The sequence below is a fragment of the Hyperolius riggenbachi genome, chromosome 6 (genome assembly GCF_040937935.1).
Source record: "Hyperolius riggenbachi isolate aHypRig1 chromosome 6, aHypRig1.pri, whole genome shotgun sequence".
Lineage (NCBI taxonomy): Eukaryota > Metazoa > Chordata > Amphibia > Anura > Hyperoliidae > Hyperolius > Hyperolius riggenbachi.
In genome coordinates, this window is record NC_090651.1 from 363,556,523 (window position 1) to 363,572,106 (window position 15,584).

At 46.9% G+C, this 15,584-nt stretch overlaps 1 protein-coding gene across 1 annotated transcript in view; it reads left to right on the forward strand.

Annotated features, from left to right (window-relative positions):
* Window positions 1-15,261, forward strand: part of FXYD1 (FXYD domain containing ion transport regulator 1) — a 66,419-nt gene extending 51,158 nt beyond the window's left edge. The window contains exons 5-8 of the mRNA XM_068241788.1: window positions 2,544-2,580; window positions 4,646-4,689; window positions 9,392-9,461; window positions 11,992-15,261. Coding sequence (XP_068097889.1) covers window positions 2,544-2,580; window positions 4,646-4,689; window positions 9,392-9,414 — 104 coding nt within the window. The 3' untranslated portion in view covers window positions 9,415-9,461; window positions 11,992-15,261. The remainder of the gene's footprint in view (window positions 1-2,543; window positions 2,581-4,645; window positions 4,690-9,391; window positions 9,462-11,991) is intronic.
* Window positions 15,262-15,584: the final 323 nt, after the last annotated feature.

Genomic DNA, 15,584 nt, shown 5'->3' on the forward strand with positions numbered 1-15,584 from the left:
TACACGACTAAGCCGCGTTAGACTGTTTGCACATGCTCAGTAATGTTGGAGGAGGAGGAGGGGGAGAGTCCGCTATTGCGGCCAGCCACATGGCTAATTAATATTCAATGCACTGTGTGACGTGCAGTGTTTACTTCCTGGAGCGGCCGCTTTGTGCGGCGATTGGCTGGCGGGACCACTTGGTCCGCATGCGTCAAAAAGTATGCATCACGGCATCACGGACGCATCAAGAGCCGCATAACACAGCTCAATCTGACGTCTAACTTCAACACCACCATGCATTGCGTTAGGGGCACGTTATGCGACCATAACGTCGCATCTAACGCAACGTCTTAGTGGGAAAGAGGCCTTAATCTCTAGTTATCTGGCTTGCAGTCACTGCCATGTATCCCCTTTTATTATTTTTCTCTGCTTCAAACACAATAGGGGAATGATGGCTGTGTGAGTTGTGCGCCCCCTCCTACACTGCGCCCTAAGGCTGGAGCCTCTCTCGCCTCTGCCTCAGCCCGGCCATGCACCCCCTCCTACACTGCGCCCTGAGGCTGGAGCCTCTCTCACCTCTGCCTCGCCCTCTGCCCTGAGTTGATCGTACAAATCTGATCGAATGATTGGATCTGAGCAAAATATTGTACTGACTGTCAACGGCTGGGCACCTTTAAATACAGTTTAAATAACCCTGTAATCTAAGAGCCATTTTCACTGCAAATTGTGATCATGATTACAAACTGCGATCTGATTACAACTTGCAACTATCTAATGAATGCAACATTGTGGGTGCTGTTATTCCCCGCAGTCTTCATTGTCCACCTTGCAATTGTGATTTTTTTTTTTTGATGATGGGGAAAGGGTGTCATGCAACACAGGAAATTAGCAAGAGAAATCACATAGTACCATGGTTGCTAGGAGATCTTCGAGCGCTCCCGTAGACGTAAACACAAATGCAGGAAAACTGCAGTATGCACAATATTTGCATTCATTTTAGAATCGCATTGTGTTGAATTACTACAGACTGAACGGGGAAGGGGGTATCCCAATTACACCGATAATCGAGGTATCCCTGTGATTGCTAAAACACAAGAAAATGGCGTCTGCGAGCATACACAAAAAAAAGGTGCATGAAGAAAGGGTGCAGAGGGTTGTCGCTATTAGAATATCAATAAAATTAGTGACAATCTGCTTCTGGATTTTGATAGTAAAATATCGGTAATATTTACTGATATTTTACTATGGCTAAACCTAACCCTATTCTCACATAGGACCCTTCCCTGATGGTGCCTTACCCTAACTCCCCTGCTGGTGCCTAACCCTAAGAGCCTCCCTGGTGGTGCCTAACCCTAAGAGCCCCCCCTGGTGTTGCTTACTCTAAGACTCTCCCCCTCCCCCTTCTCCCCCATGGTGCCTAACCCTAAGACAACCCCTGGTGGTGCCTAAATGTAACCACCCCCTCGTAATGCCTAACCCTAGCCACCCCCCTGGTGGTGCCTAACCCTAAGACCCCTCAGTGGTGCCTAACCCTAAGACCTCCCCTGGTGGTGCCTAACCCTAAACACCCCCCTGGTGGTGCCTAACCCTAAGACCCCTCAGTGGTGCCTAACCCTAAGACCTCCCCTGGTGGTGCCTAACCCTAACCACCCCCCTGGTGGTGCCTAACCCTAAGACCCCTCAGTGGTGCCTAACCCTAAGACCTCCCCTGGTGGTGCCTAACCCTAAACACCCCCCTGGTGGTGCCTAACCCTAAGACCCCCCTGGTGGTGCCTAACCCTAAGACCTCCCCTGGTGGTGCCTAACCCTAACCACCCCCCTGGTGGTGCCTAACCCTAACCACCCCCCTGGTGGTGCCTAACCCTATGCCCCTCAGTGGTGTCTAACCCTAAGACCACCCCTAGTGGTGTCTAACCCTAAACCCCCCTGGAGGTGCCTAAACTTAACCCCCCCCCTCGTAGCGCTATGCAATGCCGCAATTTGGTTTTCCGCAAGCCACCGGCGTCTGTGATTCTATCAGCGACCTCTGGGCACCAAAATTTCACCCTCTTGCTTCTAATCTGGCACCTCCTGGAGTTGAAATTTACCTTATTTTACCCCGTTGCTGCTAATCAGGCTCCTCAATTTACCTTCTTTGGTGCAAATCGGGGCCATTCTAAAAGCTGCAATTTGCGGCAAAGAAGGTACATTTCGGTGCTCGATAGCGGCCGCCACGGTGTGCCCAAATTTCTCTGCCATGGTGCAAAATGCCACTTTTATTATAGACGCTTATGGCAGCGCCGTTTATTTCCGAAAGTGCCCTTTTTTCCTGCTTCGTCTGGGGATGTCTGCTCCAATCATAAACAGCCAGTGTAGGTGACAGTGACATCTGCGTGAGCAGTCAGCGTTGTTTGTTACCGTGGTTATTAGCAGCGAGCCTCGGAGGAAACGTTATGCGATCGATGAGTCGCTGCCTCGCCGGCTGCGGGAAACGTTTTACGAACGTGAACAGTTACAAATCCTCCTTCCTAAACTGCCTGTCTAATACGTTCTCTGTTTCTCGCTGCTTCTCTCTCTTCCAGGCAGGAAATGCCGCTGCAAATTCAATCAGCACCCAAGGTAAAGTTATAATTTCATTACCGCCACCCACGCAAGTTTTATTTTCCACTTCCTGCCGAGCGCCGCTGACAGCGCTTCTATTCTGAGAGTCCTATATGGAATATTATATCTGAATACGCTATTACAGGCCAGAACTAAGGAACCCTGGGCAACATAGTACCTTCTGTTCCCCCTTATGACCCTTTTGGTAATCTGAGATAGGAGGTTGGGGGGAAGGGGGGGGGGGGGCAGAGAAAGTAGCAATTGGGCCCTGTGACACCAACTAGACCTCAGGCACCTAGGTTGCCGTGAGAATGATCCTGCTCTGATAGAGACGCGTGCCATTATAATTTTGGATGTTTTGGCAAGAGTAAACAGGGCCGGCTCTTCTATTGGGGCAAACCGGGCAACTGCCCAGGGCCCCAGAGCCAGCATTATGGACCCCCAAGTCTCCCCCTTCCAGGGGAGTAAATATGTGGGTTGTGGCATGAGCTAAATTTGTTGCAGAGTGTACAGTAGAGGGGCATAATCTCAACAGGTACTTGTAAAAAAAAAAGGCGTGGGGGATTGCTGCTGGTAGAGTACCAGAACAATTACCTATTGTGTATTCTACTACTTGTTATAGTAAAATTTCAGTAATCTTTGCCAATATTTTACTATGTCTTAACCCAACCCTACTCTCACACAGAGCCCTCCCTCTACCGATACCTAACCCTAAGACCTCCCTCTACCAATGCGTAACCCTAAGACCTCCCTCTACTGATGCCTAACTCTAAGATCTCCCTCTACCGATGCCTAACCCCAAGACTTACTTCTACCGATGCCTAACCCCTAGACCTCCCTCTACCCATGCCTCACCTTAAGACCTCCCTTTACCGATGCCTAACCCTAAGACCTCCCTCTACCGATGCCTAACCCTAAAACCTCCCTCTACCGATGATTAAACCTAAGACCTCCCTCTACCGATGCCTATCCCTAAGACCTCCCTCTACCGATGCCTAACCCTAAGACCTCCCTCTACCGATGCCTAACCCTAAGACCTCCCTCTACCGATGCCTAACCCTAAGACCTCCCTCTAGTGATGCCTAACCCTAAGACCTCCCTCTAGTGATGCCTAACCCTAAGGCCTCCCTCTACCAATGCCTAACCCTAAGACCTCCCTCTACTGATGTCTAGCCCTAAGACCTCCCTCTACCGATGACTAACCCTCAGACCTCCCTCTATAGATGCCTAACCCTAAGACCTCTCTCTACCGATGCCTAACCCTAAGACCTCCCTCTACCGATGCCTAACCCTAAGGCCTCCCTCTACCAATGCCTAACCCTAAGACCTCCTTCTACCAATGCCTAACCCTAAGACCTCCCTCTACCAATGCCTAACCCTAAGACCTCCCTCTTCCGATGCCTAACGCTAAGACCTCCCTCTACCGATGCCTAACCCTAAGACCTTCCTCTACCGATGCCTAACCCTAAGACCTCCCTCTATAGATGCCTAACCCAAAGACCACCTTCTACCCATGCCTAACGCTAAGTTTGTATTTTGAGCCAACTGTTCCATATAGGGTTTTGCCATTTGGTAACTCACTCCTCAGCAGGGGCAATATTACCACTACTACCGGCATTGTGTACTGTGAGTTACTCCATTAGAGCAACCCGTCGTTCTCCACTAGTGCGACCGTTGCTATGGTTATGCATGTTACTAACAAGTGTTACCATTAGTAACCTTAACGTGCACTACCATAGAGCAACTTACGGTACAAAGTCCGAGTAGTAAGACGTGTGATGTTTGTGTAATGCAATATTACCGCAAGTTCCTGTATCAAGTCCATTGTCTCACAGGTATCAGAGCTAGGGTGCATACACATCCAATTTTAATTGGCCAATCACTGACCAATTTTACCACCTCCATATAGTATGAGGGGCAACAGACTTTGAATAATACGAACAAATTGTGGACGTAAGCTCTCATGCTACATGGAAGAGGTATAATTGGCCTATCAGAATTGAATGAGTGTAGCAGGTGTTAGAGAATGAGATATTTTCTGTGTGATGGTGATTCATTCATTAATGCAATTTCCTTTCTACAGAACTGGGGAAGAAGACCCAGCATCCCTGCGTGCCTCCATCAGACGTATGTATCCTCTGAATACAATGTCCTTCTCCAGGCCTGTACACACTCGCATCTTAGGTCTCCCCTAGAGTTGAGCTGAAATTTTCGTAATTTCGCATTACTATAATTACGCATGCGAAATTTGCGATTACGATGCGAAATTAGCGTAGCGAAATTGCCATTAAAATCGTAATTGAAAATACCGTAAGCGTAATTTTCAACGCGAAATTTCGTGTTTCGTTCATGCCGTAATTTCGCATTAAACGCTACCGTAATTTCGCGTTAAACCGTAACGCTCCGTATAATATAAAAAAGCCGCCGACTTTAAGGGTTAATAGCAAAGCCCCCTTAAATGCTAAGAGCCTCAAATTTGGAGAATATATTAAGGAGATCAGGAGGAATAAGAGGAAAAATTTTTTTTTCAAAAAGACCTTATAGTTTTTGAGAAAATCGATGTTAAAGTTTCAAAGTAAAAATGTATACATTTAAAAACCCGCCGACTTTAACGGTTAATAGCAAAGCCTGCTTAAAGTTTAGGAACACCAAATTCCTAGGGTATATTAAGGGGATCAGTGGGAATAAGAGGGAAAAAACGTTTTTCAAAAACACCTGATAGTTTTTGAGAAAATCGATTTTTAAGTTTCAAGGGCAAAAATGTCTTTTAAATGCGGAAAATGTCAGTTTTTTTTGCACAGGTAACAATAGTGTATTATTTTCATAGATTCCCCCAAGTGGGAAGAGTTTTACTTACTTCGTTCTGAGTGTGGGAAATATAAAAAAAAAACGACGTGGGGTCCCCCCTCCCAGACCTCTTTAACCCCTTGTCCCCCATGCAGGCTGGGATAGCCAGAATGCGGAGCACCGGCCGCGTGGGGCTCCGCACCCTGACTATACCAGCCCGCATGGTCCATGGATTGGGGGGTCTCGGAAGGGGAAGGGCAGCCAAGCTTTCCCCTCCCCCTCCGAGCCCTTGTCCAATCCAAGGACAAGGGGCTCTTCTCCACCTCCGATGGGCGGTGGAGGTGGAGGCCGCGATTTCCTGGGTGGGGGGTTCATGGTGGAATCTGGGAGTCCCCTTTAAAAAGGGGTCCCCCAGATGCCCACCCCCCTCCCAGGAGAAATGAGTATAGAGGTACTTGTAGTACCCCTTACCCATTTCCTTTAAGAGTTAAAAGTAAATAAAAACACAAACACATAGAAAAAGTATTTTAATTGAACAAAAAACATAACCACGAAAAAAGTCCTTTAATATTCTTAATTAACCATTAATACTTACCTGTCCCTTTAAATAAATGATCCCACGCAATATCCTCGGAAATGTTCTATCAGTTACAATGTAACAAAGTTATTACAATGTAACAACTTTGTTACATTGTAACTACGCCGCACCCGACGTCACTCACCGCCGCCGCCGCCGCCGCGTCTGCGCTGCAGGACCCGACAGAGCTCTGAGCTATAGCTCAGAGCTCTCGAAAGCATCTTTGTATTTGGGCTCCAAGGAGCCCCATTGGTCCTTAGCAGACCAATGGGGTTCCTTCTGATTTGAAGGAACCCCATTGGTCTGCTAAGGACCAATGGGGCTCCTTGGAGCCCAAATACAAAGATGCTTCTCAGAGCTCTGAGCTATATAGCTCAGAGCTCTGTCGGGTCCGTGCAGGACGCTAAGTCCCCGCCGGCTCCGCTGCCCTCCCCGCCTCTCCCACATGTCACCCACATGTCACCCACATGTGGGTGACATGTGGGTGACAGATGTGGGCGGGGTGGACAGCGGGAGCTGCGGGGACTTAGGCCCGGTTCACATTAGCGGTGGCCGTCCGGAATCGCCGTGCCGGAGCCGGACCGCTTGCAGAACGGACGGAACGGACGCACGGCATAGCAATGAAAGCCTATGCGTCCGTTCACATGCGTCCGTTCTGCCGGACCGGAGCCGGACCGGAGCCGGACCGGATCCGGACTCCGGCGTCCGTTCCAACATGCGCTATTTTTTGGTCCGGCTCCTCCGGCAGCCGTATCCGGAGCGGAGCCGGACTGCACCATCCGGCCAATACAAAGCAATGAGAGCCAGAGAGCGCACAACACACTGGCTACAAAAACCGGACGTTCTACCCCACTTCCTATGCATTTTGGATGGGGACCACATGGGCCCAGCGTTCAAAGAGTGGGGCAGCAGCGATTTCATGCTGGAGCTCTTTTTGGCAGCAACATGTCTGATATGTCTGACAAGGAGGCGAACAACAGGAAGGAGAGAATTCCCAGGTTTACGAGTAAAAAATGCCTGGATCCATGGTCCCAACTGCAGTCTCTGTATCCACGGATGGTCTCCACACGTCCACCTGTCTCCAACAATGACCCCAGACCCTTCTGCTGACCTCCCAGACCCCAGGTATTTACAGGATGTTATCTCCTTAAGAAACCGGATCCGGACCGCAACCGTGTTCACACCGCACGGAAACCGGATGCAAACGGACCGGATCCGGACCGGATCCGGATAGGAACCGTACGGATCAGGTCCGGTCCGGATACGGTGCGGTCCGGACATCCGGTGCGGTTTTTACTAAACCGCAAGTGTGAACGGGGCCTTAGCGTCCTGCACGGACGCGTATGCGGCGGCTGAGCGGCGAGTGGCGTCGGGTGCGGCGTAGTTACAATGTAACAAAGTTGTTACATAATAACTTTGTTACATTGTAACTGATAGAACATTTCCGAGGATATTGCGTGGGATCATTTATTTAAAGGGACAGGTAAGTATTAATGGTTAATTAAGAATATTAAAGGACTTTTTTCGTGGTTATGTTTTTTGTTCAATTAAAATACTTTTTCTATGTGTTTGTGTGTTTATTTACTTTTAACTCTTAAAGGAAATGGGTAAGGGGTACTACAAGTACCTCTATACTCATTTCTCCTGGGAGGGGGGTGGGCATCTGGGGGACCCCTTTTTAAAGGGGACTCCCAGATTCCACCATGAACCCCCCACCCAGGAAATCGCGGCCTCCACCTCCACCGCCCATCGGAGGTGGAGAGGAGCCCCTTGTCCTTGGATTGGACAAGGGCTCGGAGGGGGAGGGGAAAGCTTGGCTGCCCCTCCCCTTCCGAGACCCCCCAATCCATGGACCATGCGGGCTGGTATAGTCAGGGTGCGGAGCCCCACGCGGCCGGTGCTCCGCATTCTGGCTATCCCAGTCTGCATGGGGGACAAGGGGTTAAAGAGGTCTGGGAGGGGGGACCCCACGTCGTTTTTTTTTTTATATTTCCCACACTCAGAACGAAGTAAGTAAAACTCTTCCCACTTGGGGGAATCTATGAAAATAATACACTATTGTTACCTGTGCAAAAAAAACTGACATTTTCCGCATTTAAAAGACATTTTCGCCCTTGAAACGTAAAAATCGATTTTCTCAAAAACTATAAGGTCTTTTTGAAAAAAAAATTTTTCCTCTTATTCCCACTGATCCCCTTAATATACCCTGGGAATTTGGTGTTCCTAAACTTTAAGCAGGCTTTGCTATTAACCGTTAAAGTCGGCGGGTTTTTAAATGTTTACATTTTTCCTTTGAAACTTTAACATCGATTTTCTCAAAAACTATAAGGTCTTTTTGAAAAAAAAAATTTTCCACTTATTCCTCCTGATCTCCTTAATATATTCTCCAAATTTGAGGCTCTTAGCATTTAAGGGGGCTTTGCTATTAACCCTTAAAGTCGGCGGCTTTTTTATATTATACGGAGCGTTACGGTTTAACGCGAAATTACGGTAGCGTTTAATGCGAAATTACGGCATGATACGACTGTAATGCGAAAATTACGCTTACGCGAAATTTCGCGAAATCCTTCTTCATTACGATTATGTACTTACGGCCATAATCGTAATTACACTAATTACGTGAAATTTCGCAAAATCGTAATTAGGTCATTACGCTCATCTCTAACTCTCCCCCCAAAAAGCTGTGATTGTTTCAGGTGTCCTCTTCCAGTGTGTACTGGTGTCTCCTAAAGTCTATCAGTAATGCTGGCTAGCGATAGGGCATATGCTGGAAACTTATGCCTAACTGCTATTGTTGTACAAAGTCAGAACTCACTTCCCCTAGTCCTCCACCTTCCCCTTTAACAGGGATGGATCAAGACCAAGTTGTGCCTAGGGCAAGGTCAGGTTTTGGCGCCTAAAGGTCAGGTTTTGGCGCCTAAACTGCCATTCATTTTGCCGCCTTTTTAAGAATTCAACAAACTGCGCCTGGGGAAAGATACCCGCTTGCCCCCCCGCCCCCCCTAGATTCGTCCCTGCCTTTACGTAGAGTAAAATTGAGTCGCTTGTATGGTACATACTGCTTGGCCAATAGCTAAACAACATGTCTGTATAGTACATGCTGCTTGTCCAATAGCTACACAATCTACTTAACATACCCTGCAACGTTGGTGTTTCTCCTACATACGGGTGCTTTGCTATTAACCACTAAAATTGCCAGTTTCCATCTCGTGATCACAGATGTAATTACAGATGTAATGCGTAATTTCGACTCCTGACTGCATTCAAATTCGGAACGCTGTTTCCATCCATAATTATGATCACGGCTGATCCGGAAGTGGGTGGAGCCGTGATTGTAACCACTAGTCAGGATCGGGTGCATCCGAGCATTTCCGCGGACAGCGCAGGGAGGAGAAAGAAAAGAGAACGGAGGAATATTTTTTTTTTCTTTTTTTCTAAATGATTCTGTTTTTTTCTTTCTTTCAGGCTTGTCTACCAGGAGATTATAGCTTCTGGAGCTCTGCTGTAAAGGGGTCGCTGTCAGTCTTTTATTAAAGTGAGTAATTAACTTTCAGCTGGGTGAATTTGTTCATTGCCCCTCCACCATGTATCTGCAGGTCATTCTACACAATCCGATCAGATAGATGGTCCATAAATGGTATTGATAGTTAACACACTTGTCTCCTAAAACCCCTTTATGTTAGCTACAGTGTACATTTGTTTGTTGTTTTTTTTTGTTTTTAGGCTACTTACACACCAGGACGTTGCGTTTAGGGGACGTTATAGGGCACATAACGTGCCCCTAACGCAACACCTGGTGCTCTCTGATGTGGACGTCGGAGTGAGCCGCGTTGTGCAGCTCACTCTGGCGTCTGTGATACTGTGATGCGTACTCTTGGACGCATGCGGCATCACGTGGTCCCGCCCGGCCAATCGCTGCACAGAGCGGCTGCTCCAGGAAGTAAACACTGCACGTCACTGAGTGCAGTGAATATTAATCAGCCATGTGCCTGGCCGCTCTCCGCTCCTCCTCAATACTACTGAGCATGTGCGCACAGTCTAATATAACGCACAGCATGCAGCATTCTCAACGGATGTGCTGTGTTACAATCTAACGCAACGTGGGCACTGTGAACAGCCCATTGAGTTTTCATTACTGTGCGGTGGGGCTGCGTTACAGGCTGCTCTAACGTGCGCCTGTAACGTCTCACTGTGAAAGCAGCCTTCAAGAAGCTATGGGGGGGAACGCACCAAGACCGTTATTACTTTGTAAAGAGAGGGCACCAAAGCACCCCCTCCTCTTAAAGAACCCTTGCCCCAGTATTGGACAGGGGCCTCTTAAAGAGAGACCATATCCAAGAATTGAGCTTTATCCCAATCAGTAGCTGATACCCCATTTCCCATGAGAAATCTTTTCCTTTTCTCGAACGGATCATCAGGGGGCGCTGTATGACTGATTTTGTGGTGAAACCCCTCCCACAGTGTGATGTCAGCGCCTCACAGCTCTGAGGTCCTGACCTCACACTGTGGGAGCCGTGTTGCATTGTGGGAAATAACAGCTGTTTCCAACTGCTAAAAAGCAAGCAGCAGCTCCTTCCACAGACATCACCTGCCAGCAGTAAAAATGTCACCATGTGATAAATGTCAGGATGTAAATCAGGGAGAGGAAACATTTTACAATGGGCAAACACTGACTAAATCATTTATACATAATTATTGGAAAAATGAAGCACTTCTTTTATTACATTATTTTCACTGAAGTTTCTCTTTAAGGCTTGTACACACTCACAACTATCCCGCCCAACTATTGTCTAAACTTGGTCTGTTGGACGATAGTTGGGCTTGTGTACGCTGGCAAAGGACAAGACGTCCAACTGATACATGCGGTTTGCCTGAACCACCCGGCGGATCAGCCTGCCTAGGTTGGTTGTGTAGTTGATCAGCGCATGTCTACGTATTGTCATGTAAACAAGTCGTGCAGCTGATCATGTTGTGTGGTTGGTCCTGCATAAAAGTGGACCTGAACTCGGAACTTCCTCCTCTCCTCTAAAAAGCAAACAACCGCATAATACCCCTTACAGAAAAACATTTCCTTGTTACAGCTGATATAAATCCTGCAATAAATCTGCAGTGTGTCTACTTCCTGCTTTCAAGAAAGCAGACATAGGGTTAACATCCTGTGTTTACAAATTAGCTGCTCTGCCACGGCAGAGGTGATTCCTGAGCTGACAAAGCTGAGAGATTCAATTACACCTTGTGATTAGTCACAGATGAGGGAGAATTAGAGAGGTTAAACTGTCTAAATACATACAGGCTGCATTTCTCTCTGTTTTCCTTCTGTCCTGTGCAAGAGTTCAGGTCCACTTTAAAGGATACCTGAAGTGACATGTGACATGATGAGATAGACATGTGTATGTACAGTGCCTAGCACACAAATAACAATGCTGTGTTCTTTTTTTTGTTCTCTCCCTGAAAGAGTTAAACATCAGGTATGTAAGTGGCTGACTCAGTCCTGACTCAGACAGGAAGTGACTACAGTGTGACCCTCACTGATAAGAAATTCCAACTACAAAACACTTTCCTAGCAGAAAATGGCTTCTGAGAGCAAGAAAAAGGTAAAAATGGGAAATTCTTATCAGTGAGGGTCACACTGTAGTCACTTCCTGTCTGAGTCAGGACTGAGTCAGCCACTTACATACCTGATTTTAACTCTTTCAGGCAGAGAAAGAAAAAAAGGAACACAGCATAGTTATTTGTGTGCTAGGTACTGTACATACACGTCTATCTCATCATGTCACATGTCACTTCGGGTATCCTTTAAGCTGCAAGTGTGTACAAGCCTTTAGCCAATTCTATATGCCCCTGGGATGTAGCGGGGTTATGTCAGAATATGTAATCCCTCTTGCCTTGTTAGGGCATCTCTTTTGCTTAAAACTAAGTATAGATGAGGTGGGCAGTGAACTGTGTAGCTAAGGGACTATTAAGCAATATGCCTCTATGCACTGCTTTCAGTATATTTTTTCCTAGGGTTATTTGGGTTTTAAACCAAAGTTGTTTTTACATTATTTTTTGTTTTTGTTTGGCAGGTGTGTGATTTGCTGCAGGCTTTGAAAAATATAAGATACGCTGCCGCACATTTTCACAGCGCACGCTGGTCCCATGTGCCCGCCCCCCACCCCTCCCGCCGTCTCACCGGAGATAAAGCAGCCGCAACAATACTCACCAGAGACCGCCAGTGCAAGCTCTCCGCCTGCAGCGCATAGCGATAGCGTGCTACAGAGTAGTCATTCAACCATAGAGGCCATGCTGCATTTCAGATCGGTGGTCTTCCGTCCGACTCTCTGCCACGGGGACATTATCACTAAGTCTGTGGCCTTGTCTTTGGCCCCGCCTGTATCTGCATACGATTTTAATTTTTCGATATATAATAATGGTGTAATTTTTTTTTAATGTAGTAGGAATTTTAAGCTGAAAAATGTATAGTGCCTGCATGATCACAGCCAGAGATTGTCATTACGAATCTAATTATCCTGGCTTGTATGCAAATTACATGCAAATTCTATGCAGAATGGAATTGGGCCGATCAAAATTGGCTGAAAACGCATTTGATTGGCACAAATCCATCTTCATAACATTTGCAAGAAAGTGTAAATCTTAGCATCCAGGACAATTCAGATCTATATGGTGTCCCAGGCAAGATAACATGTGCCCCTCCCCCAACATAACCACACCCTCTATAGAGAGGGGAGGGCGGAGGACAAGCACAACATAACCACACCCTCTATAGAGAGGGGAGGGGGCGGAGGACAAGCACAATAGCATCAGCTGAGGATTTCAGAAAAATTTCAGAAAACTCTAGAATGCTGGAATACATTGCGGAACCATAGAAAGCTGGGATATGCCTTTGCCTAGACGGCCTATGCTCCGAAACAGCCCTGTTAGTATCTCATTGATTATCTTTTATTATAAGTATGTTTATAATTAGCTATGAAAGCATCAGTGCAGTACAGGAAATAATGCATCCCAGACTTTTAAGCCGCAATTGACACCATCTCACAGTGTTCTAAATGCTCCTGAGAGAGACAGTCATTGGCATGAACTGTTCAGTGTACCAGACCTTTGCAGCCACAGCCTACAATGTACTCAGAGAGGTCAGTCTCTGCCCCGCCCACTTGTAACCTGATGCTTCACCTCATGCACAGTTTTCTTTTTATGTTTACTGCAACTCGTAGGACATCATTCTTTTTTTTTATAAATGCTGCATTTAAAAAAGGTGTAGCTTTTGCAAAAAGGCAAAGCAAAATGCCAACCTCCCCTATGCGTAGCTAGCTCTTCATCTCCTCCTCAGCGAAAGACAGCTGCCTGCCCACTCCCAGCCAGAGAGGCGTGGCTTCTGCTGACAGAGCAATCACCCTGCATGCTCATGTGACTAAACAGTGCTCAAATTTCAAGTGAGAACCCCGCTGCAGTCTTGAAAATCGAGGCAGCTGTTTTCCCCACCTCGCTGCAAGCTTGATTTGGGCGCCCGGATTTCCAGCCCAATGGCTGGGTCCCAAATGATTTCCCCCACCGAGTTGCTACAACTCAGAGGGGAATAGTAATCAGCGCGGGCCAGCAGGTTGTGCAGGAGCAGGGTGAGACGTTTTTCGTATTTACCTTGCGCAGAAATGGCCCACGCTTATAATGAATAGACTCTAGAAAATATCCAGCCAAGAGGAGGCGCTGACGGCCTTACTGCTAACATTGCTCGTCTAAACTTCCTGCGCCCCTTTTGTGCAGTTCCTGAGCCGCGGACAGTCGGAAAAGGGAGAGAGGAAAGAGTACACTCCCATGCAGATGTTTTGTAAACCCTGCTGAGTTGCTTTTCTGGGGCTGCTAAAAATACAATTTGCTTAAAGGGGTTCTGTGGGGGTTCCTGAGGAGAAAAACTGCCACTTACCTTGGGCTTCTATCAGCCACCTGCAGTGGTAATGTCCCACGCCGTCCTGCTCCCATCTGCCGTTCCCCGCAGCCGGCACCGGGCTATTATTCGGCTGTCACACAGACGAATAATGCGCGTTGCCGTGCCTCCGCTCGCGTCATCTGAGGCTTACTGCGCAGGCGCAGTACAACGGAGCCTTGTACTGCGCTTGCGCAGTAAGCTTCCGATGACGCAGGCGGAAGCGAGTGGGTGCGCGGCCACTGTAGCGCAGCCGCAGTTGGATCCCATGCCGCTTAGACCGGGGCCGGCGGCGGAGAATAGCAGATGGGAGGAGGACGGCGTGGGACATTACCGCTGCACGGGGCTGATAGAAGCCCAAGGTAAGGGTCTGTTTTTCTTCTCAGGAACCCCCACAGAACCCCTTTAAAGGGACTCCGAGCATCTCTCATGGGCATGCCTTTAAGACTCCAACCAGTACTAGAAAGTACTTAAAGATGCATACCTTTCTGTAGCTTGTGCTCTCCTCTTTCATTGGATTCCTGAATTGCCGTTGTACACCAAATAGTTTTCGTTTGATTTCAATTTAAAAATCGCGGCTGCCATCTTGGCTATGTTATAACTTCCGGGTCACCCCGGTTTTCTCTGTTAGAGAAGTGCATCACTGAATGAAGCAGGAAGAGGAAGTGACACACATGGCCATTGCAAGAGGCTCCTCCAGAGGGGTCATAGCATGACTTTGTTGGAAGTCGTCTGTCTTAAAGGCATGCCCATGAGAGGTGCTCGGAGTCCTTTAAAAAAAAGTGTTCCACTTGTATTCTAACAGAATCCACCATACATACCATTTTTTTGTGAATTTTTACTCTTAGTGCAGCAAGAGGTGGTTGCATGGTATGTACGGTTGATTCCGTTTCTTGGGATCGAACCAGTTAATTTAGTGGCTTATTGCAGATTATGTTTCATAAAAGTTGAGCGCTTTTTGAGAAATTGGTATATTCTATGCAACTGTTCATATGCTTTAAAAACGGGTTCTGCAATATCAGCGTCCATGTTTGAGTTACCCCAAATTTTCTGTTTTGCTTTCAAAAGACGTCCCAAAAATCTTTAGGACTCCCCCCAAACCCCCAATCAAGTACGTCCAAAGTATCTCACAGATCGTGATTGTTAGAAAAAATTAGGAACTGTCATATAATGTATGTGTATATATATATAAAAAATATTACTGACTGGAATTCATATATATGGTTCCTGTATCCATAGTGTTGATGTATAGATTGTATCCTGTGTAATTTGCAATCTGCAGATTCAGAACTGTTATAAGAAAAAGTTTTGATAAAGTAAATACCGTTATATCGCAACCACGCTTCACGATGAAAAACGTGCCAAAACCCTGTAGTATGCTGCATCCAATATAGTCACATATCTCTTTTTGGAAGAACTGCGTGTTGTGTTTTCATTTGCTGACATAAAAGTGTCATATTTGCAGCGCAGTCAATCATTATTTTGGGACTGTGATGTCATCAGGCCAGACTTTAAAGGACACCCGAGGTGAAAATAAACTGATAAGAAAAACAATTGTATCCATGATCCTCCTTATCCTAAAAAAATGAAATTTTTTAGATATCCCACAGTTTTATTTTATATTTAAATCTAGTTTTTACGGTTTCATTGTCTCTGCATTGAAGTCTGGGCCGGATTTGTACTTTTCACTACCCTAGGCCTAAAGGATACCCGAAGTGACATGTGACATAATGAGATGGA